Source organism: Talpa occidentalis, unplaced genomic scaffold (genome assembly GCF_014898055.3).
Source record: "Talpa occidentalis isolate TD23 unplaced genomic scaffold, MPIMG_talOcc4v2.1 talOcc4.6, whole genome shotgun sequence".
NCBI lineage: Eukaryota > Metazoa > Chordata > Mammalia > Eulipotyphla > Talpidae > Talpa > Talpa occidentalis.
Genome location: NW_023604972.1, coordinates 90,756 through 110,984, shown reverse-complemented (window position 1 = coordinate 110,984; position 20,229 = coordinate 90,756). Strand labels below are relative to the sequence as shown.

The following is a 20,229-nucleotide window of genomic DNA, read 5'->3' as shown; positions in this document are numbered from 1 at the left end:
CAGGGGGTCACCGTGCAGACGAGGTGCGGAGGGGTGCCCAGCATCGGAGCAGGGCCGCAGGCACTCAGGCTGGGGGGCGGCCACTGTCTGCAGGGCCCAGAGCCTCCTCCGAGAAGACCTGTGGCCCCGGGCGTGGGCTCCCCGGGCAAGCGCGCCCAGAGGAAACACAGCCCCGCAGGAGGCGCTTTTCCAAACAGGCGAGGCAGCAGTTTCGAGGAGGCAGCCTCGCCCTGCTGTGCCCCAAGGGGGAGGGCTGAGGGGCCTGGGCCTCAGTCTTCTTGGTGGCGGCGGCGTCCATCACCCTCGTGGTGGCGGTTCCTACCAACTGCGGGTCTGCCCGGGGCGGGCAGGGAAGCGGGGCCCACGCAGGCTCCCTGGAGAATGCTGTGCATGCGGGAGCGAGCAGGGGTGGGGGCTGAGGGCTCCTCGGGCCAGGGTCTGGTGACAGAGGTGAGGGGCCTGGGCTGGGGCAGGCTCTCAGGGCCCTTTGCAGTCTGGTGGCGGGCAGGGAACCGGCTCCGCGGGTCCCTCCTGGCCAGGGGGACTGGGAGGGGCCAGTCCTTTCAGAAAGCTCCCAGATCTTCCCTGTTGGCCGCAGTCCAGGGACAGCGAGGTGGGTCTAGTGGGCAGAGCTCAGGGCGTGGCTGATCCGAGAATCTTACTTTGCAAAGGGGAGATTTTAACCCCCGGTGATGCCAGCCCGGGATGCCGGCCAGCAACTGTAACATGGGAGGACGTGTGTGGGCTCAGCTGCCCACAGTGCTGGGGGGCAAGCTTGGCTGGGCAGGCTGTGTGCAGGGGCTTTAGGCTGACACGGCTATCCCTGCAAGAGCCCGGCCCAGTCCTTGCAGTGACCTGTTCACTCCCACGGAGACCAGGCTGCCATGCCCGGCCTGACCTCCAGTGTCCAGGCAGGTCAGGACTCACGAGGGCCGGGTGGGCGGGGCCGGTGGCCTCTCTCACCTGAGCTGACCTAGGGCTCAGATGGAGCCGCCCATCTCCCAGCAGAACAAGTCTGTTCGGGTACAGCCCCGAGAATTGCAGTTGGGGTCTGTGTGCCACGCACTGCTGGTCCTGGGGGGAACGGCACAGTGGGTGGCGCCTCTGTGTGTGTGTGTGTGTGTGTGTATGAATATGCATGTGGGGGCGTGTGTGCAAGCATGTGGGAGTGTGCATGTGGGAGCTCGTGTGTGGCAATGTGTGCAGCAGCCACACCACTGCTGGCGGTGCTGTCCACCCGGGGCAGCAGGTCAGGCTGAGGCTCTCGCGGGTAGTGAGACCCGGGCAGCTGTGGCAGCACCTGGAAGAATTCCAGCGACGTCTGTCTTTTGCTTTTCTTACAAGCATATAATTGGCAAAACACCGAGTACAAGCTCCACCATTATGAAATCAAAACATTTAAGCAATTTTCAAAAAAATAGTTTAGACAAAAACCAGCCACCAATGGTACAAAAGTACACACCAACACAAAGCACGAAGTGTAAACGCCCGGCACAGCCACGGCCGCTCGCCAGGGGCCTGCCGTGCAGGGCAGGGAGCGGGGGACCAGCGCCGCGGGGCAGGTGTGCTTTGGGTGCTGGGCTCTGACCTACACGTTCCAGGCAGACACACGGGCTTACCACGCTAAGGGCACATGTGCCGGGGGTGCGTGCTTCCTGAGGAAATAGACAAACCGGCGTCTGGGATGTAGCCACCTGCACTGGGTTTATTTTGCGTTTTGAGCGCACATCAGACATCAACGTACAACGCAGACACCAGCCCCTTGCCCGGACGCTCACTCCGGGGCTTGACGCACGACTCCGCGCCGGGGGCACCCGCCCGCCCTGCCAGCACGTGTGTTCAGGTGCTGCCGCAGGCGCATCCACAGCCCGGCAGCCACCGCCTCACAACTGCCCAGGAAAGCCAAACCAGAAGCTGCAAGTGCGCCCCGTTGCTCCGGCAGCGGGCGAAGGCCGTAGCCCAGCCTGACCACGGGCCCCTGCAGACTTGGCCGGGCAAGCGGAGACGCCCGCGGGCCCCACGGCCCCTCTCGCCTGTGATGGTGCCAGCCCAGCCACCGGCCGGGAACATGGTAGAAGCTTAAAATAGAATAAATAATCTTATAAAGTTTTTTAACCCCCCCAAATCTTAAATTCAATATTATATATTCTATCTGAATTTCCATTTTCATGAAAACGGTGCCCAGAGAGACCACGGGGCAGCGGGTCCGTGCTGGAGACACAGGCCCAGACTCTGCAGGCTGGTCAGGCCTGGCCCTGCTCCCACGCCAGGAAAACACACGTCAGCCCCTCGATGGTAAGTGAAGGCTGGCCGGGCTGGGCAGGCTGGACGCGTAGCTGCTGGCCGTAAGGCTGGTCGGGCCGGGCGGGCGCCCGTCTGACGACGGAGTCTTAGAAAAATAGGAACTTCTGCGCTGAGCTCCGCCCACGGCAGCCAGGCCCTGGCCCATGTCGGCTTAGCACCACGCGGTCCAAGTGACCGCGACGCCGCGCCTGGTCTGGACGCCCGCCGGCTGCACCCTATCCCCCCCACAGGCACCGACGCGCCGACAGACTCGGGCCGCAGAGAGGGCCTGTGGTGGCCCGTGCGTTTGAGGTAGACAGGTAATGTTTGCTCCCGTGTCTGCCCGTGGCCCCGCAGGCGTACAGCAGGCTTGGGCGGCACCGGGAGTCCGCGGGCTTTGAGCAGGAACGGTTCAGACCCGTTTCTAGCAAAGCCTTGTTACACCCCAAAGGCCTGCCCCGCTGCATGGACCCCAGCGGCCGGCGCCCCTGGCTGCTGCACATGCCGGCCAGCTCCGCGTCTCACTCGGAGGGACGGCAGACAGGCGGCCTGAGCCAGGCCCTCCTGCCAGTGCCACACCTGCCCGGGCTTGTTCTGACGGAGCACAGACCTGGGTGGGGCTGGTTTTCCCTCTGATTCCACCAAAATGTGAGCATTTGGGAGGAGGGGGCAGCCTGGAGGCAGGTGAGCAGCATGCTGTCCCGCCCATCAGCCATGGCCTGGGATCGGGCCTCCATCCCTGGGTGACTCCGGGCACTCGGGGCCTGCCTGGTCCACACCGTGGCTCAGCCCCATCCGAGGGCACCTTCACGGGAAAGGCCCAACGTGGCCGCCACCCTCTCGCTTCTGAGCAAAGCGAGGTTGGAGGGAGACGTCAGACACGGGGGTGCAGGGTTCTGCACCTGCAGTGCACAGGGCCCTCTGCCCTGGGCCGGGGCCACCCTGCTGGCCGGGCCTGTTGTCCCGCGCGCTCCCAGCGTGGAGACCAGGCCCGGCTGGCGTGCGGCTGAGCCCGCAGGCTGTGCCAGGCCCGGCTCCTGCCCGGTCTGCGGGGTCTAAAGGCAACACTCACCGCCGCGGGCTGTTCTCAGTAACTTAGAAGGACTCAACGGGCGTGCAAGCGTCCCGGGCGCCCAGGCCCTGCTTCCCCGGCAGCACGGCCCCAGGGCCCAGGCACAGCGGGGCGTCCGCGGCGGCTCCTGTCTCCAGCGCTGGCGCCGAGTCCGCGTGGGCGCCGCGGGCGAATCGCGAATGTTCTCCTCAGACACGCGGTCCTCGCAGGCCGAGGCCGGGGCCAGCCGACGTGCTCACAGCAAGTCCATCTTGGGCCTGTAGTGCAGCAGTAGCGGCGCCTTCTGCAGGCGCGCGCGGCTCAGCAGGTGCACGGGTGGCCAGATGCCCCCTCCCCCCCACTCCGGCCCCCTCCCTGCCCCTCCACCCGCCAAGAGCGGGTACCGCGGATCCCGGAGCCGCTGCACCTCACCTTGAACCTCCACCTCGTGACCACCACGAACTTGAGCGTGTGGTCTTTGCCCAGGATCTCCTCGTTGCACAGGATGTCCAGCTGGCGGACAGGGGCTTCGGTCAGGCCCGGCGCGCCCGGCCCGGGCTCCCGCGGCCCCTTCCCGCCCGCGCGCACGCGAGGCCGCCAGGAGCCCCGTCTAACGCAGTGTCCAGCCCCATGCTGAGCTTGGGGCCCAGCCGGCCAGGCCCGCTCGGATGCACCCCCCAACGGCCCCACCGGGCCGGCCCAAGCCGCCGCCCCCTCCCCTGCGCAGGGTCGGCTCCCACCCTCGGGCCTGCAGCGCTGAGGCGCCCCCGGCGCATCCCTCGAGGGCCTCAACCGCCCGCCCCGCTGCACCGGGTTCCTGCACTCCGGGACGGCAACCCCCGCCTGCACTCCGCTTCGGCGCCTCACTCCGCGTCTCAACACCTCGGCACTTCACACCTCGCCCGACGCTGGTCTCTCCGGTGCTCCAGGGTCTGCGGCGCGCAGCCAGTCAGTCCTCCCCGTGGCCAGTCCTCGCAGCTCCAGTCCAGGTGACCTCTCCTGGCCGGCGCTGCGCCTCCAACCCCCTGCACTGCACTGGGACAGCCCTCGCTGTCCAGACCCCCACCTCCTTGGGCTTTGTCCCTGGGCCCGAACCACCCTGCTGTGAACTGAATCGCTTCCTTGCCTCTCCTCGTGGGGTCACGTGTACACAGGAACAGACAGAATTTTGCAGCTGCCACCTCACTGCTCAAATTCTTTCTTTCCAATAGATTTCTGGCAGAGTCCACGAGGTTTCTGCATCTGTCCCGAGACCTTAGGGAGCCTGCGTCCTGCAGCACGCACGTGGTGCGCCACACCGCAACCAGACACCTGCGCGGCCGACGCAGCCTCCTTCCGTTAGACCCTTCCTGGCTCCCACTACTGCCCGACTGCCATGGCTGGGACATCCGGCCCCGAGTCTCACAGCTGTGGGCCCGAGGGCCCTGCCCAGTCCCTGAGCCTAGAAGGCTTTCGGCCCCTGCTGCCAGGCTGAGGCCATGCCCACGGCTGAGTCTCCCTCAATAAAGCAGCACCTCCCAACGGGGTTTCTGTGCTCCCGTGCCTCAGTGCTTCCAACCCAGCCGGATGCCGAACCTCCCTTGCTCTTCTGCGCAGGCCGCGGGCTGCTGTGTGGCGTTCTGTTGTGGAGTCCTGTGCCTGTGCTCGCCAGCGTTTGGCTGCAGCCTGTTCTGTGACGTCCCCTCCTGGGTGAGGCCGGCAGCCCCCGCTTCCCCGAAAGCGCCACCCAGGGAGCCCCGCAGGCCTAGGCACCCCGCCGAAGGCTTGGCAGGGCCCACCTGGAAGCCATCTGGTCCTGGGCTGGTCAGGCTTTATTTGATTGATGTCCCTGGCCAGCCAGGTGGGCAGGGCTCACCCGTGGTCTGGGATGTCCTCTGGGGTTCTGTGGGACCCACTGATGTCCCCGTCTTCTGATCCTGATCCTACTCATTCTCTCCTTGGTGAGCCTGAAGTTTTCTCAATGTGTGTTTTTAGAAACACCAACTCCTGGTGTCCTCAATCTTCTACATTGTCTTCCCACTTTCTGGTCTCACTGATTTTCCGTTTCCTTCTATTAACCTTGGCTTTGTCCTTTTCCAAGGTGCTGGGGGTCGTTCTCGGTTGTCCTGTGCCGCTCCTGCTCCCTCACATGGGTCTGAAAACTTGCGTTTCCCTTTCCCTTCATGACCTAGTATTGCGTTTGCTTTATTTCCCTTGTTGACCAGAGATTTCTGAGAAGCAAGCATTTTAATCTCCATGTGTCTGAGGTTTGTCCAGTTTTCTTTTTGTGGTTCATTTCTAGGGTAATAGCATTTCAATCAGATAAAAATACTTGGCATTTTAATATTCATAAATTTACTGACACTTGATTTGTCCCAACATATGATCTGTCTTTGAGACTGTTCCGTGTGCTCTTGAGAAAAAGGTAAATTCGGCAGCGTCTGGCAGAGGCTTCCTGAATGGCGGGCCCTGACTTGGCGTGCCACGGGAGGCTGCTGCTCCTCCTTTATTCTGCTGTGGGTCTGCCCACAGCTGCGGGGTCCTGAGCCCCTTGCTGACTGGCCCTTGCTGTCTAGCTGCGCTGCCCATGCTCTGGGTGCCCGCTGGACGAGAAGCCTGGCCATTCCCTGGCCCCATACTGGTCAGCTATTCCCGCAGGTCCTGCAGAGCAAGCACCAGCCCCCCGCCCAGCAGTTTCTTCCTGGGCCCCCTCTCACAGCTTGTTTTTCTCTTGCTTTTTGCTGCCAATCAAATTCTTTCACTTTCTTGAGGGTTATTTTGGGTTTGAGGGGTATGTTAATTTTCATCTCTACATCCCCAGCATATCAGTGCCCTCAGGGTGTTTACTGATGTCCACTGGCTTCATTTTATGAGTGTTTTACGTCATCAAAATGCCCGTGTTATAGTCCAGCATGTTTTTATCATTCTGACTGACTCTGCTGCACATAATTCTCTCAAATCCCCCCATCTGCTGACTACAGCTGCATTTCACCCTTCCCTAGAGCAACGTAGTTCCCTGGGGTGTATGTGGGGACCACACCTCTGGGCCCAGCCGTCGTCGAGGGACATCTAGGCTGTCCCACGCCCGAGCGAGCAGCAACAAGGCTGCCCTCGCATATCCTGCTGTGAGCAGCAGCTCAGGGCTCCAATACTGAGGGTGCAAGATACCACCCGGGTCAGATGTTCAAGCTCATCCGTCCATCCTGTGTCCAGGGCCATCTGTCCTGTGTCCAGGCAGTCCTTGCCCCGTGCTGCAGCCTCTGCCTCTGCCCTCCAGGGGTCTCAGGTCCCACCGCCTGTGCCCCATGAGGAGTCCAGAGATTCTCTCTCCAGGGCCGGGGCTGGCGTGTGCCAGGTGCCTGGGGAGACTGCTGCTCTGACGTACCTGCAGCTTGCACGCCTGTCTCGGCCCCTCCACCCCCTGCCTGTCTCCCAGAGAGCCTCCACGATGGCCTGCCCCGTGGCCTCCATACCTCCCCCTTAGTCCACTGCTGAGGGGGAGCTGGGGGGGGCCACAGTGCAAGGGCGGGGGCTTCCGTCAGCCGCACTGTCACCTCCTGGCGCGATATTTGGAGAGTCAAAACAAACCGAGGTTTTTCTGATAAAGAATTTCCAACCAGGGCCTCCCCTGGTGGCGCAGTGGTTGAGCACTGGGCTGCGAAGCTGCCTGCAGCCTCTGCAGCACCAGTTCAATCCCCGGCCACAGGGTAAGGGTCCCACATGGTGCGAAAGACCCCTCCTGCTGCCCGCTGCTCCCCTCAGCAGTGTATTTCGTCAGTCTGTCTGTTCTGCTCCCCGCTCTGGCTCTGGTGGATTCTCTCACCCTCCCGTGCTTCTGACTGTACCCAGTGCTCGTATAAATAAATAATCTTTAAAAAAAAAAAAAGAATTTCTGACCAGAGTTGTCAAAAAAAAAAAAAAAAAAAACCAAAAAAACCAAAAACAAACAAACAAAAAAAACACAACACCCCCAAGAACTTCCCAAGCGCCCCCATGGCGGGAAGGACCGCAGCCAGCTCACCTCGTTGAAGGAGGCCAGGTTCAGCTTCTTGGCGATGAACTTCTTGAGGTGCAAAACGGTGGCCTGGGCGGAGCAGCGGATCCACTTGCGCTTGAGCCCCCGCAGCTTGCTGCTGTTGCACTCCAGGCAGATGCTCACCTGGGGGCGGCGCGCGTCAGCGGGCGGCGCGGCCTCAGGCGCCCGGAGACCTGCCGGCCCGCGAGTCTGAGCGCCTTGGCGCTTTTGGGGTGAGAAACCTGCTTTGACCTCAACATGGGAAACAATTTTTTGAGCCAATTTTACACACGTTATTTTAAAACGTGTTTGTTTCTTTGAAGGGGCATGTGACGGACCCGAGTGGCTCTGGCGGCTCCTCTCCCATGCCCACTGTGTGCGGCCGGGTCGGGCCCCGGGCACCATGGTAGCAGACACCCGCCCTGTGGGACACGCCTCCCACAGGACACAGCAAGACACTGGCTCTGGAAGAGGGTGGCGCTGGGGGAGCCGCGAGCAAGGGCGGGGCACAGGACCCTGCGGAGGCGAAGGCCCCCAGCCACCTGCCTGAGGAGCGGCAGGCACAGGCCCGGGTTCTGGAGCCACGAGGCCCAAGGGCTGGGATACCCACCGCCCCAGCGAGCAGAGGCCGAGCCAACCGCACACCAGACCACACCTGGGGTCAGACGCGGGGCCCGCGGGCCAGCCCCAGCACAGACCCACATGTGCTCCAACCCCCAAAAGCTGCTCCTGCATGAGCAAGAGACAGCGATGCTGGCGAAGTGCCAAAGGGGGAGCAAAGGCTCTGGCCACAGGGCCCTGGGGGCCACGGGCAGAGTTCAGGCACTGACTGGTGGAAGCTGTTGGCTGGCCCTGACCGATGCACCTTAAGCACGTTTGGATAAAAAGAAAAGGCAAAAATGAGCCTCCAGATCGGAAGTTTAAAAGCAATGGGGAACGCCTGCCCACGCCAGGACTCTGCCTGCAGAGACTCAGGAGCCGGGCCTTGGAGCTGCGGAACCACTTTTGGAACCGGCGGCAGCAGCACCACCGGTGCTGGTGTCTCCCCACTCCACAAATCTGTTGAGGCAGGTGCTCCTCTGAGCCCTTTTATGCAACTGTGTGCTGCCTGGATCATGGAATGGACCAATCAGGTGCGAACTATGAGCTCATTGGTGCTAAATGGTCCAAGCAGCCACAGAATTGGAAAATGGTCCAATCAGACTTGTGGGTGGGGCTCCCTGAAGGCTAGAAGCCAGGGCCAGAGGGAGCAGAGTTCCCGTCTCCAAAGAAAGGAAGAGGGCAGAACTCTGTTCCCCTCTCCAAAGAAGAAAGACCCATGCAGTCGCCAACCCCCCGGAGGGAGAGGACCTAAGACCCTTGTGGGGACGGGCCTCCATCCTGCCTCTCCATCCCGACAAGGCCCCAGCCCGGCATCTTTAAGGGCTGTTGTTGCCGGAGTCACCCGACAATTCCCAGGAGCTGTGACCCTGGGTCTCTGACCTGCCTCTGGGGGCCAGTGGTGCCCATCGCACTGGCCACTGCTCCCCAGACTCCTGGTGGCTGGTGGCGACCATCCCTGACACTATCCAGGTGAGGTATAAACCCCGCAGTGGTTGTTCCTGGAGCCCAAGGCCTCTTGCCGTTGCTAGCGGGTGAGACCTAGATACTGCCCTGTCCCCTGCTGGGGCATATCCCTTGCCTGGCTGCAGCCACAGACCCCTATGGGTGTCGTGTTGTATTGCTACAGCCCTTGCCTTGCATTTTTGGCCTTTGGGGCTTTCTGGCGGCTCTCGTCCCAGGGCCCAGGCAGGTAGGCAGCCGTTCTATCCCCCCATCTGGCCTCCTGCCCTACTGACTGAATGTTCCAAGAGGCATCTGGGCATTTTCTCGTTTCTGGAGCTGAAGCCGGCCGTCTGTCCACCACCCCTGGAGGCTGTTGTGTTCTGGGATTCAGGTGAAGGGGCTCTGGCCAGGGCCGAAGGGCTCCACTGCTTCCACTTCTGACGACACAGCCAATGCCACGCGGCTGGTCACCACTACATGGCTGCCTACAGCCGGGCCCTGGCCAGACGCCACCGCTGCCTGGCTTGGGGGGACGGGTGGGGAAGGTGCACCTCGGGGCCACGGGCCACGGCAGCAGTTTGGGAACGTGAGGTGGGGGTGCTGGGGCGGTGAGTGGAGGACAGGACCGAGCACTGCCAGCCCACCTGCTCGTCGCTGCGGTGGTAATCGTTGTCCTCCTCCTGCTTCTCCTCTGCCGCCTCCTTGTTCGCGCTGTCATCTGCTTTGGTTTCACCTGCAGGCAGAAGCGCCACGTCACCAAGTCAAGGGCCTGACATCATTCTCTACACCCTGCGTGACACTTGGAATGCTAAAGGTGCTCCCCGGGTGCGCATGTGCCGTGGAGACCTAAGAGCCAGACAGCTGCCTAGGCAGCAGCACCCCTGCCAAGCACTGGCCAGCACCCAACGCCCCCACTCCCCCACACCGGGCACTGGCCTGGCCCCTGTGCCCCCTCGGCCAGGCTGCCGAGCAGTCAAGCCCCCAGTAGTGGAGGCCACGAGGCCGCGCGTGGCGGGGACGTCTCTCACGTTTCGCCTCCCCCAGGGCAGCGCGTGCGAATGAGCGGCGTGAGTCCTGGGAAATGCAGACTTGGAAACAGCACGAGTCCCCCCAGAGCTGTGGCCGTCTGCCCTTCTGCAGCGAAGCCGCAGGACGGAGGGAGGCCCCAAGGTGTGTCCTGGGGCCTGCGCCCGCCCTTGCCCCCCAGGGCCCTGTGGGCCCAAGCCCGCCACTCACCGTTCCGGTGGGAGTCAAGGTGCTGTTTGGCAGAGCCGATGTCCCCTTTGACGTCCCCAGGCACCTCCAGGCCCAGCTGGTGGTAGAATTCCCGCTGCTTCCTCATCTCCGCTGCGAGAGCAACGCGGCCTGACTCTGCAGCCCCGCCCGCCAACCCCGCGCCCTCCACCCAGCGCGGTGCCCCCACCCTGGCCTGCCCTTCACCCCCCAGGGCCACAAGAGCCGGGCAGCTGGCCGCCACCCCAATGTGCAGGGACGACACCCACTGGCCTGCCACCAAGGGCAGCCCCCACAACTGCTGCTCAGAGCTGGGCCTGGGTGGGCAGAGCGCCCGGTGCCTGCGTCACCACAGCTTGCCGAATCTCAGGGGCCCAGGGGGACCCGCACAGGGTGAGGGCGGGAGGGGTACATAAGGTAAGGGGCGCATGGGGGCGGGGGCGCACAGGGCAAGTGACACATGGGAGCTCGGCCGGTAGAACAGCCGCTCGGGCTCAGCCTGGAGGGTGCGTGGGCAGCCAGAAGAGAGAACGTGAGGCCCAGGGTGGCAGAGCACCCACCAGACCAGGGGTCCGGAAGCTGTGGATTTGCAAGGAAAGGCGCGTTGAGGGCACAGGGACGCCCCCAAAGTGCCAGCAGTGGCTCTGGGACCCAGCTCCCCGCAGGCCTCTGCCCTTGCATCTCCAGCACCCCGCTGAGTTGCCCCCTACCCCGCCATGGAAAGGGCGGCAGCAGCACATGGATGCCAGGGCCAGGCCAGCATGCTCAGGGCCGGGTGCACCCGAGACAGGGCAGTGGCCCTGGGGGTCCGCAGGGAGTGGACAGGACCTGGGACCAGGCCCCGCGGCAGCAGAAACCAGGTGCCCACAGGGCAGTCTTGCCCAGGCCGAGGGTGCAGGCCACGGCACCGAGACACTGTGCAGCTTTAGGGCCGGGATACGATCCCCCAGGAGCAGCACCAACGGGGCCAGGGTGGCCAGGGCAGTGGGAGAGGCTTACAAAAGCCCCTGCACAGTGACCCCCAGGACCTTCTCCACACTGACAAGTGGAGAACTCAGAGGGCAGGGTTGCCCACATGGGCGCCCTGCCCCGAACCAGGGAGAGCAGGGGACCCTGCCCAAAGGCAGGGCACAGCAGAGCCGGGGTGGGGCAGGCAGTGACCCCAGGGTGTGGAGTCAAGTGACACAGCGGAGAGTCCACAGCCTTTGCAAGACAGGAGAAACCACTTCCAGGGGCTTTCAGGGGCAACACCCAGGGACCCTGCAGACAACAGATCCCACTGCTGTTCTGAACAAGCTGGTCCAGGGGAAGGAGCAGGTGGGCAGGGAGATAGTCTGGCCCTGTGCTCCCCCCACACAGTGCCCCCCTCCTTCCTGCCCAGCACCCGCCCTCGGTGTGGTCCCCCAGGCTGGGCCTCTGGCAACCCCCTCCCCCTGCCTGTCCACGTGTCCCCCACATGAGCAGGAAGAGGCCCTGGCACGGGAGCCCTCAGTGCTCAGCCGGGTGGGCTCCTCTCTGGCTTCCCCAGCATCGCCCTCGGCCGCCCGACTGCTCAGCCTGAGTGCACCCAGCCCGGGAAGGCTCTGCGGGGGCTGCACTCAGTCACTGTGCCTCCAGCTCCCCCTCCCTGCTCTCTCCTCCCTGGGCTGCTGCCTGTAGGGCACATGCATTGGGGTCCCCAATACTGGATGTTCTGCTCTGGGCAGAGGTCTGCCCTTCTACCCTCTCCTCCCCACACCCCCCCCCACCCCCACCCCACCCCCCCCGCCTGCCGGCCACCCGGAGCCACTCCTGCCATTACCTCCTGCTCTTTCTGGGCCTTCCCAGCCCCACCTGGGCACCACGGCTGGGGGAGCCTGGGCCGGTTCAGGCCTCAAGGTCTCGCAGCTGTGTCCTGCCTCTGGGAACCCTGTGGTTGTTTCTTGGTGTGTGGACACTGAGTCAGGGAAAAGGGTCGTAGCCCACAGGCGTCTGCATGGAGGCGGGCTACCTGTGGCCCGACTCAGGCGTCCATCCCCAGGGAACAGTGCCCTGGCAGGCCTCGGCCTGGGCAGGGAGAGGCACCCCTGCCCAAAAGCCGAGGGGTGCACTCCTTGACATACAGGAGCTCTCCCTCACGCACCCCCCCGGGCGGAGCCACCCAAGGACCCAGGCAAGGGCCTGGGCAGGTGCCGGCAGTGTGTGCTGGGCGCCGGCGGGGCACAGCGGACGCGTCTTCTGCTCCTGGACAAAGTCAATTCCAAAGCCTCTCAGGGCTCGACGGGCTAAAGGTGCTTCTCCTCATGCAGAAGCTCCATGACCTTGCCCTAGTCCAAAGCCTGAGCAACAACGCAACCCATGCAGGACGCCCAGGGCTGACTGCTGCACGGGCATGGCCCAGAGCGAGCAGAAGCCTCCAGCCCCAACAAGACCCAGAACTGCCGGCTGACAAAGGGGCAGGCCATGGCGTCCACTGGTCCCACGCTCCACGGCTGCAGCGCAGCCCCTCCCTCAGCGGTGTGGCGAGTCTGCGCAGCAGGGACAGCCACTAGAGGCCACTGGAGACGGGGTGGGCTGTGCCCCTTCTACAGAAGATGGGGTATCTGGGCCGAGGAATGTTGCGCAAAGGGGGGGCATCATGTGGGGGGCACTGGGGAGGGCGAGGACGGAGGAGACAGGCCTCGGCAGTAACGAGAAGGGACCCAACACAGACCAGAGCCGGCTCCCCCAGGAAGCCCCTCCTCACGGGCTGGAGGGCTGTCGGCCAGTGGCTGTGGGGCCCTGAGGCCCTAGCCAGCTTCGCCCCCAGGGCTCGGGCCAGCGCAGCACCTGAGCAGCCCCGGTGACAGAGGAGGCACCGCGCAGTCCAGGGCCCGACCTGCTGCTCTGGCATGTCTGAGGCCCCCGCAGCGCGTCTGACGGGGAACGTGCATAGCATGTCCGTTCTTGGTCTGTCCCTGCGGATGCAGACGGGGCCCGAACCACCGTCACTCTGGGGAGGTGCAGCAACTCTGGGCAGTGACAGGGCTTGAGCGGCCCAAGTCCTCGCTAGGGGCTAACAGGCGGAGCCCTCGCACCTGTTCCCAGCGCCATGCACAGGCAGCGGCCGTCTCTGCGCCTAGGGGCAGCCTGTTGGCACCCATGCCCCACTCTCAGTGGGCATCAGGTCTGCAGACGCCCCGCCTGGGCAGCCCCAGCCGTGGGGGACACTCACCTTCCTGGAGGCCTGGAACCAGCTTGTAAACAATGTCCTGCATGGTCCTGTCATGGCTGTGAGAAGGATGGGGGTCAGGAGAGGCTGCTGGGCTGATCTCCTCACCCCGTGAGGGATGTGGCAGGAACTGGTGCCGGGAGCCCCCACTGTGCTCCCCCTCTCAGGGAGGCAGAGCAAGGCCCTGCAGCCAGGCCCTCCCAGGTCTGGGGGCGGCTTCTGAAAGGTCCCAAAGCCCGGGGCCCAGAGACTTCAGGTTCGACTTTTCAAATGATAAATTACGAGTATGTTTAAGATACATTTCCTTCGAGAATAAGAATTTTTTAAGCTTTCTTAACTTTTAAGTCAATTTTATTTCTCAAACGCCATCTGTGAAGATGTCAAGGCCACATGGCCCAAGTCGGTGGCATCTGAACACCGCATGCAGCGCTGACCCTAGAGCCACACCCGTGGGGGGCAGGCGGGGGCAGGAGGCCGGGGCGGGGGCTCACCCGATGTACTGCAGTGGGTGGCTCTGGTGGATGACGATCCTGCAGGTGGGGCAGGTGTTGTTCTCCTCCAGGTACTTGACCAGGCAGCTGCGGCAGACTGTGCGGGAGAGAGGCAGAGGGCCAGCCTGGGCGTGGCGCCCCTCCGGCCACCCAGATCAAGGCTTTCTCTGTGCTACCAAGTTGGATGGAATACAACAAAAAAGACACAGAACTATGCCCACCGAGACCACGGCACGCACAGCCGTTACCTTACACGAAGTCTATCAACTCTAGCCGATACCTTATCTCTAAAATGAAAGACGCGAGTCAAGAACCTCCCGCAGGGCAGACACCCGACCCCTCACCAGGGCCAGGCTGTGCCCCAAAGACGCCGTGGTTGCTGGAGCCAAACCGCAAGCACGGGGCTCACCTGGGGCTGCACCCTGCCCCAGCAACAGGGCCTGGCCATAGGGCTCCTGCTGGGGCTCCCCCTGGCCGTGGGGTTCCCCAAGCCCAGCCCCCTTAAGTGATGCCTCCTCTCTGCTGGAGCCACCCCTGGCACTTCTCATTTGACATAACTTCCAGCTTATCCCACAATCTTTAGCCCAGTTCCTACGTCTGCTTCCTGCCAGAATTAAGAGTTTTTTGGGGGGCGAAGAAAAAAGCCTCAGAATGAGAGCACAGGGCTAGGAACGGTCAAAGGCATGTTTCAGACCATGTAGGGGACACGGGTGCCCCAGATGGACGCCCCGGCCCCCGCCCCACCCACCCGCCCTGGCCCCGGCACGCACACGTGTGCAGACACTCGGTCACCGTGGTGGCGTCAATGAGGTACCCGCTGCACAGGCGGCAGGTGATATGGGCGTTTATGTCCCAGAGTTTAATCTTTCTGGTCAACATCTTTGGCTTCTGTAAGAACAAAACACATGAGGATCAAGACCTGCAACGCCCCAGGTGACCCGCGGCAGCCCCAGGAGGCACCCGCCCTCTCCTGCCTGGGACGGGGTGGGCAGCTGGTGTGGTCAGGGGCGCGAGGCTGGGAGGTTGGGTGCTGCGCCGTACACAGCTCAGCTGCTCTGGGGCAGAAGGACGCTGGACACGTGGCCGCAGGCCCGGGCACCGCAACCTGGTGTCCAGAGACCAGCCTGATGCCAGACAGGCTCAAAGACAGGGTCACGGCCTTCCTGGTGGTGTAGGCGGTTGATCGCAGTGCTGTGAAGCTGCCTGCAGCCTCTGCAGTGCGAGTCAATTCCCGGCCGGCCAGGGAGATGCCCACATGGCGCAACAGACCTCCCCTGTCTCCCCGCTGCTCCCCTCAGCGGTGCTTTTGGTCCATCTGCCTGTTCTGTTCCCCACTGTTTCTGGTGAATCCTCTCACCCTCCCGTGCCTCTGCCCTGTACCCCAGCTCTTAAGTAAATCAATCTTTAAAAATTAAAAAGTTGCGGGCCTCCCCGGTGGCGCAGCGGTTGAGCGCTGGGCTGCGAAGCTGCCCGCAGCCTCTGCAGCACTGGTTCGATCCCCGGCTGCTCCCCGGCCACCGGAGGAGGGTCCCACATGGCGCGCAGACCTCTCCTGCCGCCCGCTGCTCCCCTCAGCAGTGTCCTTCGGTCCTTCTGCCTGCTCTGCTCCCCGCTCTGGCTCTGGTGAATCCTCTCACCCTCCCGCGCTTCTGACTGTACCCAGCGCATGTATAAACGAAAGAAAGGAAAGGGAAAGGAAAGGGAAAGGAAAGGGAAGGGAAAGGGAAAGGGAAAGGGAAAGGGAAAGGGAAAGGGAAAGGGAAAGGAAAGGGAAAGGGAAAGGGAAAGGGAAAGGGAAAGGGAAAGGGAAGGAAAGGAAAGGAAAGGAAAGAAAAGAAAAGAAAAGAAAGAAAAGAAAGAAAGAAAAGAAAGAAAGAAAGAAAGAAAACATGCCTCTATAAAAAAAAAAAAAAAAAAATTTAAAAAGTTGCAAAGAGAACAGATAGGGTCACCAGCACTTAAATGCAGAACCCAGAGGGCGCCCGCCAAGGCCGGGCAGCCGGGCGCAGGGCCCAGGCAGCCGGAGCCCCCCGGGCTGGGGACCAAGGGCGGCAGAGTGGGGACTCGGCGGTGACAAGCTCCTGGCAACAAAGATGCAGCTCGAAAGACAGTGTGGCCAGAGCACCCCGAAACCATGCTGCAGGGGACCCCAACAGGTCACTGTGGCAGCCCGGCCAGGGAAGGCCCTCGGCTGCTGACCACCCAGCGGAGGCGTCGGGGCGACAGTCGCCCAGCCGTGCCTGCACCGTCTCACGAGCACAGGAGAGCAGTGAGGCTCAGCTGCCACACGGGGACCAAGCGGGGCCCTGTGCCTCACCTCCTCCAGACGTCTGCTGACCCCGCGTCGGCGCCGGCATGGACCTCAGGCCCCAGTCCCAGGGCGGCTGCTGCGGGCGGGCGGGCTCAGGCGCGCGGGCTCCGCGGGCGAGCACCTCTCTGGCCCGGGCCCCACGGCCATCCTCCAGCACAGAAATGCGCGCACGGTCACCCCGCAGGCCGGGTGTGGGAGCAGCAGCGGCGGGAGCAGTGGGAGCGGGTGTGGTACAGGAGCGGGTGCAGCGCCGGCCCGCGGAGCCAGGAGCCGGGCGGCCTCCGCGTTTCCTGGATAGGGCAGCGGCCACGTGGCTACATCTTGGACTCTGTGGAGACAAGGAAGGAGCGTCACCTGTGTTCCCTGGGCCAGCCTCAGGACGCGGGCGCGGCAGGCTCTGGGCCCCAAAGGCAGGTCTGTGCCGGCCCCCAAGGAGGGGGGCTCTAAGGTGACATGTGAGAGGATGGGGCGTCATAGAACAGCGAGCAGCAAACTGGAGGTTAAGCTGGACAGAATCACTCGCTTTCTGTGACCCATGCGGATGCCCGTCCCAGAGGGGAGCGCTCGCAGCAGGGTGGGGCGGCGTCCAGCAGGGTGGGCACCACCACGCAGGCACCTGCTGGGGCCAGGAGAGCCCTCCGGGCTCTGCCCAGGAAAACACCTCAGATGAGGGTGCTCAGGTGAGTCAGCTCAGGTGAGGGCAGTGGCAGGCAGGCCCAGCACACAAGAGGCAGCGGTAAGGGGGGAAGGCCCAGAGGCTCTGGGGTTTCCACTGTGGGCGACTGGGAGCTTCAGGAGGGAGACCCTGAGACAGCCAGACATGGCCCGATCCCAGTCTGAGGGCAGCCTGGCCGCCCACCCTTTCCCTGTCCTACGGTTCTAGGACTTGACACTCAACCTGCCTTTTCCAAAAAACAGAGGGAGGGAAGAAAACAGGGTGGGCCCCGGGTGGGGTTCCAGGGGTCTGCGCCCCATACAGGGAGAGGCAGGCAGGTGCCCTGGCCCCTACCATCCAGCCCACCCGCGGGGTCCCCGGTGCAGGCAGTGCACGGGGCTCAGCTGTGGGGCCGTGACCACCGGGCCAAGGACAGGCTCCCACAGCCCCTCCGGGCAACGGGGGCCAGGCTGTGGCTCTGAGAGGACGACTGGTGACCTGAGACCGAGGCGCTGGCCGCAAGGCTGGATACTCACGCAAGACAGACGCGTCTCCAGGAAGAGAAGCCCCAGGACAGGGACGGCAGAAAGAGGAGCGGGAGCTGAGCTCTGCCGAGAGCCACTGCAGCCAGCAGCCCAGGCCCAGAAGGGACCAAGGATGCCCCTGGACAGCCCCGCAGCACCAAGGGAAAGCGAGGCCGCCATTGCTCGGGACTGAACCCAGCACACAGGCAGCAGGGTCACCCTTGGCCCTACGGGACCTCTGCCTGACCCACCTAGCCGGGTGCGCCGGTCGTCCCAGAGGCAGCCACGCTCGCGCACGCATGGCTGGGCCCAGTGTCCACATGGCGAGGCCCTGGGCAGACACCCACGCAGGCCACCTCGGATGCACGACCCGGGCCAAAGAGAAGAGGCCGGCCACAGCCAGTGCTGGTGCAGGCGCCCGCACGGCCCCTCCAGCTCAGGCAGACGCAGGTGCCGGGCTCCACCAGGGCCAGGATGAGGCGACTGGGAACCGCACAGCGAGCGTTTTTTTTAAAAACAAAACTAATGAAATCAAACAGAAATGAGCCAGGACCCGGGACGTCCCGGACCATTCACAATGGCTGCAGCAAAACTGGTGGGGGCGAGGAGTGTCACTCAGTAGGGGTGGGGGCCACTGCCTGCTCCCCGTGCGCCCCCGTCCCCTCTCGCCCCTGGGCCATGGGGCAGAGGCCCCAGCACTGCCCAGACTCCACGCACGGGCACTGGCACCCTAGCCTCTGAGAGCCGGCACTGGCCCAGACCCCACAGCCTGGAGGCAAGGCACGGGCATCTTCCGCGCCGCCACGGGGCAGGTTAAGCCCCTTAAGGAGCGAGGCGCAGGCTGAGAAGCACGTGGGAAACGGTGGCTGTGAGGCAGGGAGGTCCTGGGCGATGCATGACAGCAAGAGCCTCTCAAAGGCCGGACTCAGCCCTGCACCCAGGCCCGGCAGGGGGAGGGGGGTGGGTATAGGGAGGGGGTGGGGGGAAGGCTTTCTCCTAAGCGTCAAGGAGTGACCGCAGCCCAGCAGGGAGCCCCAGTGGCCTCCTCCACAGCCAGCTTGTGCCACCAGCTGATATCTGAGAGTCAACAGGGCTCCAAGGCCACCTGCCTGTCCTCCAGGGAGAAGCACACCCCAGGGCCCCAGTGGAAGCACCCCCAGATCCTGCCACACTCTCCTGGCCCAGGGCAGGACCCCACACACACCCCAGAGTGCTCCTGCCTGCTCCCGCTCCCAGCACTGGGCCGCCCCAGCCTCCTGGCTGCCGCAACACCTCGAGCTCGGGATGAGGCAGCCTGTGCCCACGCCACGGAAGGAGGCGGTGACAGTGGCCGAGGCGCAGGCCGGGCCCGGGGCTGGACACCACGTGATGGGCAGTCAGCCTGGCAGCCAGGGCGCCAGTCCGCAGCACCTGCTCAAGGGGCTGGTGGCGCTGGCCTGATGCCTGAGGACAGAGCCGCAGGGGGTGGGGGCTGCTACCTGCGGGCCCACCCGGGACACGTGGGCCACACATTCCAGCGAGACCCAGCTGAGCAACTGGGCGGATTCAGGGCACCTCGGGGTCCTGCCGCAGGGCCCAACCCCTTGGGGCCTACCTTGGGCCCCAGCACCCCTGGCAGGCCACTTGCTGGGTCCAGGTGACCCCAGTGGCTTCTGGGGAGTGCCAGTCTCCCCTTGAGTCTAGCTTCCCTAGTCCAGCCATAGCAGCCTGACCCCCAGCTCTAGTCCGGGGTCCTGGTTGCCCTGGCCCCATGAGACTTCCTCTAGCAGTTCCGGGGTCCTGAGGTGGGCGCTGTCTGGGGGCCCAGGAGTGCTCCCAAGGCTGCTCCAGAACCCGCTGCTCTGGGGCCACTCTGGGGTTCCAGGTCTCCTTACTGGGCTAATCCTGAGTTGGGTCCTGGGGCACCTCAGGGCCCACTCTGCGTCCAGCTGCCCTGGTCCTACCTGCCCAGAGTCCCCAGGTCCTGTCACAGAGGGTCCCAGTCTCCCCAAGAGTCCTGGCAACCTGGGTCCTGACTCCCCAGTCCTGGCTGAGGGACGCAGCCTCCCCCGCTGCCAGTGGAGGGCCCCAGCCTCCCCGGCCTGACTCCCCAGGCTGCCAAGGGCCCAGGGTCCCAGCCTCCCCAGCCCTGACTCCGGGTCCGAGCTCCCCTTGCCCAGACTCCCTGGTCCCAGCCAGGGTCCCGACCTCCCCAGGGCCGGCTCCCCCATCCCGGCCTCCCCAGGTCCTGGCCCAGGTCCCGACCCTCCCGTCCTGGCCTCCCTTGGTCCAGACTCCCCCTCCCGGACTCCCCAGGTCCTGACTCCCCGACGCGGCCTCCCCATCCTGGCCCAGGTCCTGACTCCCCCATCTCATCCTCCCCAGGTCCCGGCCCAGGTCCCGACCCTCCCCTCCCAGTCTCCCTTGGCCCAGACTCCCGGCCCGGCCTCCCCGGGTCCCGACTCCCCGGCCCGGCCTCCCTTGGCCCAGACTCCCCGGGTCCCGACTCCCCGGCCCGGCCTCCCTTGGCCCAGACTCCCGGCCCGGCCTCCCCGGGTCCCGACTCCCCGGCCCGGCCTCCCTTGGCCCAGACTCCCCGGGTCCCGACTCCCCGGCCCGGCCTCCCTTGGCCCAGACTCCCGGCCCGGCCTCCCCGGGTCCCGACTCCCCGGCCCGGCCTCCCTTGGCCCAGACTCCCCGGGTCCCGACTCCCCGGCCCGGCCTCCCTTGGCCCAGACTCCCGGCCCGGCCTCCCCGGGTCCCGACTCCCGGGCGCCGGCTCTCCCGGGTGGCGGCCCGGGCTCCGCGGCCCCGGCCGGTCGGTCGGGCGGGCGGGCGGGCGGGCGGGCGGCCGGCCCGGCGCGGGGGTGCGGGCGCCGGCGGGCGCGGGGCCGAGGCCCGGCCGGGGAGCGGGCGCGGCGGGCCGCGGCGGGCGCGGACGCACTGACCTGCCGTGTGGGCTGCGGCGAGCGG

The 20,229-nt window shown here is 64.6% G+C and overlaps 1 protein-coding gene across 2 annotated transcripts; it reads right to left on the bottom strand.

The window, feature by feature from the left end:
- Positions 1-406: 406 nt before the first annotated feature.
- PCGF3 (polycomb group ring finger 3) lies at positions 407-20,229 on the bottom strand. Of its 2 annotated transcripts, none has more exons than XM_037529409.2 (10): positions 20,205-20,229; positions 16,105-16,426; positions 14,558-14,675; positions 13,788-13,884; positions 13,300-13,355; positions 10,110-10,220; positions 9,518-9,606; positions 7,335-7,472; positions 3,767-3,847; positions 407-3,638 (listed from the first exon to the last, which is right to left on the bottom strand). In XM_037529409.2, the coding sequence occupies exons 3-10, from the start codon at positions 14,664-14,666 to the stop codon at positions 3,591-3,593; spliced, it is 729 nt and encodes a 242-aa protein (XP_037385306.1). In that variant the 5' UTR covers positions 14,667-14,675; positions 16,105-16,426; positions 20,205-20,229; the 3' UTR covers positions 407-3,590. The 2 variants fall into 2 exon arrangements, with proteins under 2 accessions (XP_037385306.1, XP_037385305.1); XM_037529408.2 differs by lacking the exon at positions 20,205-20,229 and adding an exon at positions 17,290-19,422.

What these genes read in the sequence shown, in the direction of transcription:
- PCGF3 (XM_037529409.2), bottom strand. Translation starts at nt 14,666, where the DNA reads ATGTTGACCAGAAAGATTAAACTCTGGGACATAAACGCCCATATCACC. An exon ending in GGTTCCAGGCCTCCAGGAAG is followed by an intron (nt 10,221 to 13,299) that starts GTGAGTGTCCCC and finishes TTGCTCTCGCAG; the next exon opens with CGGAGATGAGGAAGCAGCGG. An exon ending in ACCACCGCAGCGACGAGCAG is followed by an intron (nt 7,473 to 9,517) that starts GTGGGCTGGCAG and finishes CGCCGCCCCCAG; the next exon opens with GTGAGCATCTGCCTGGAGTG.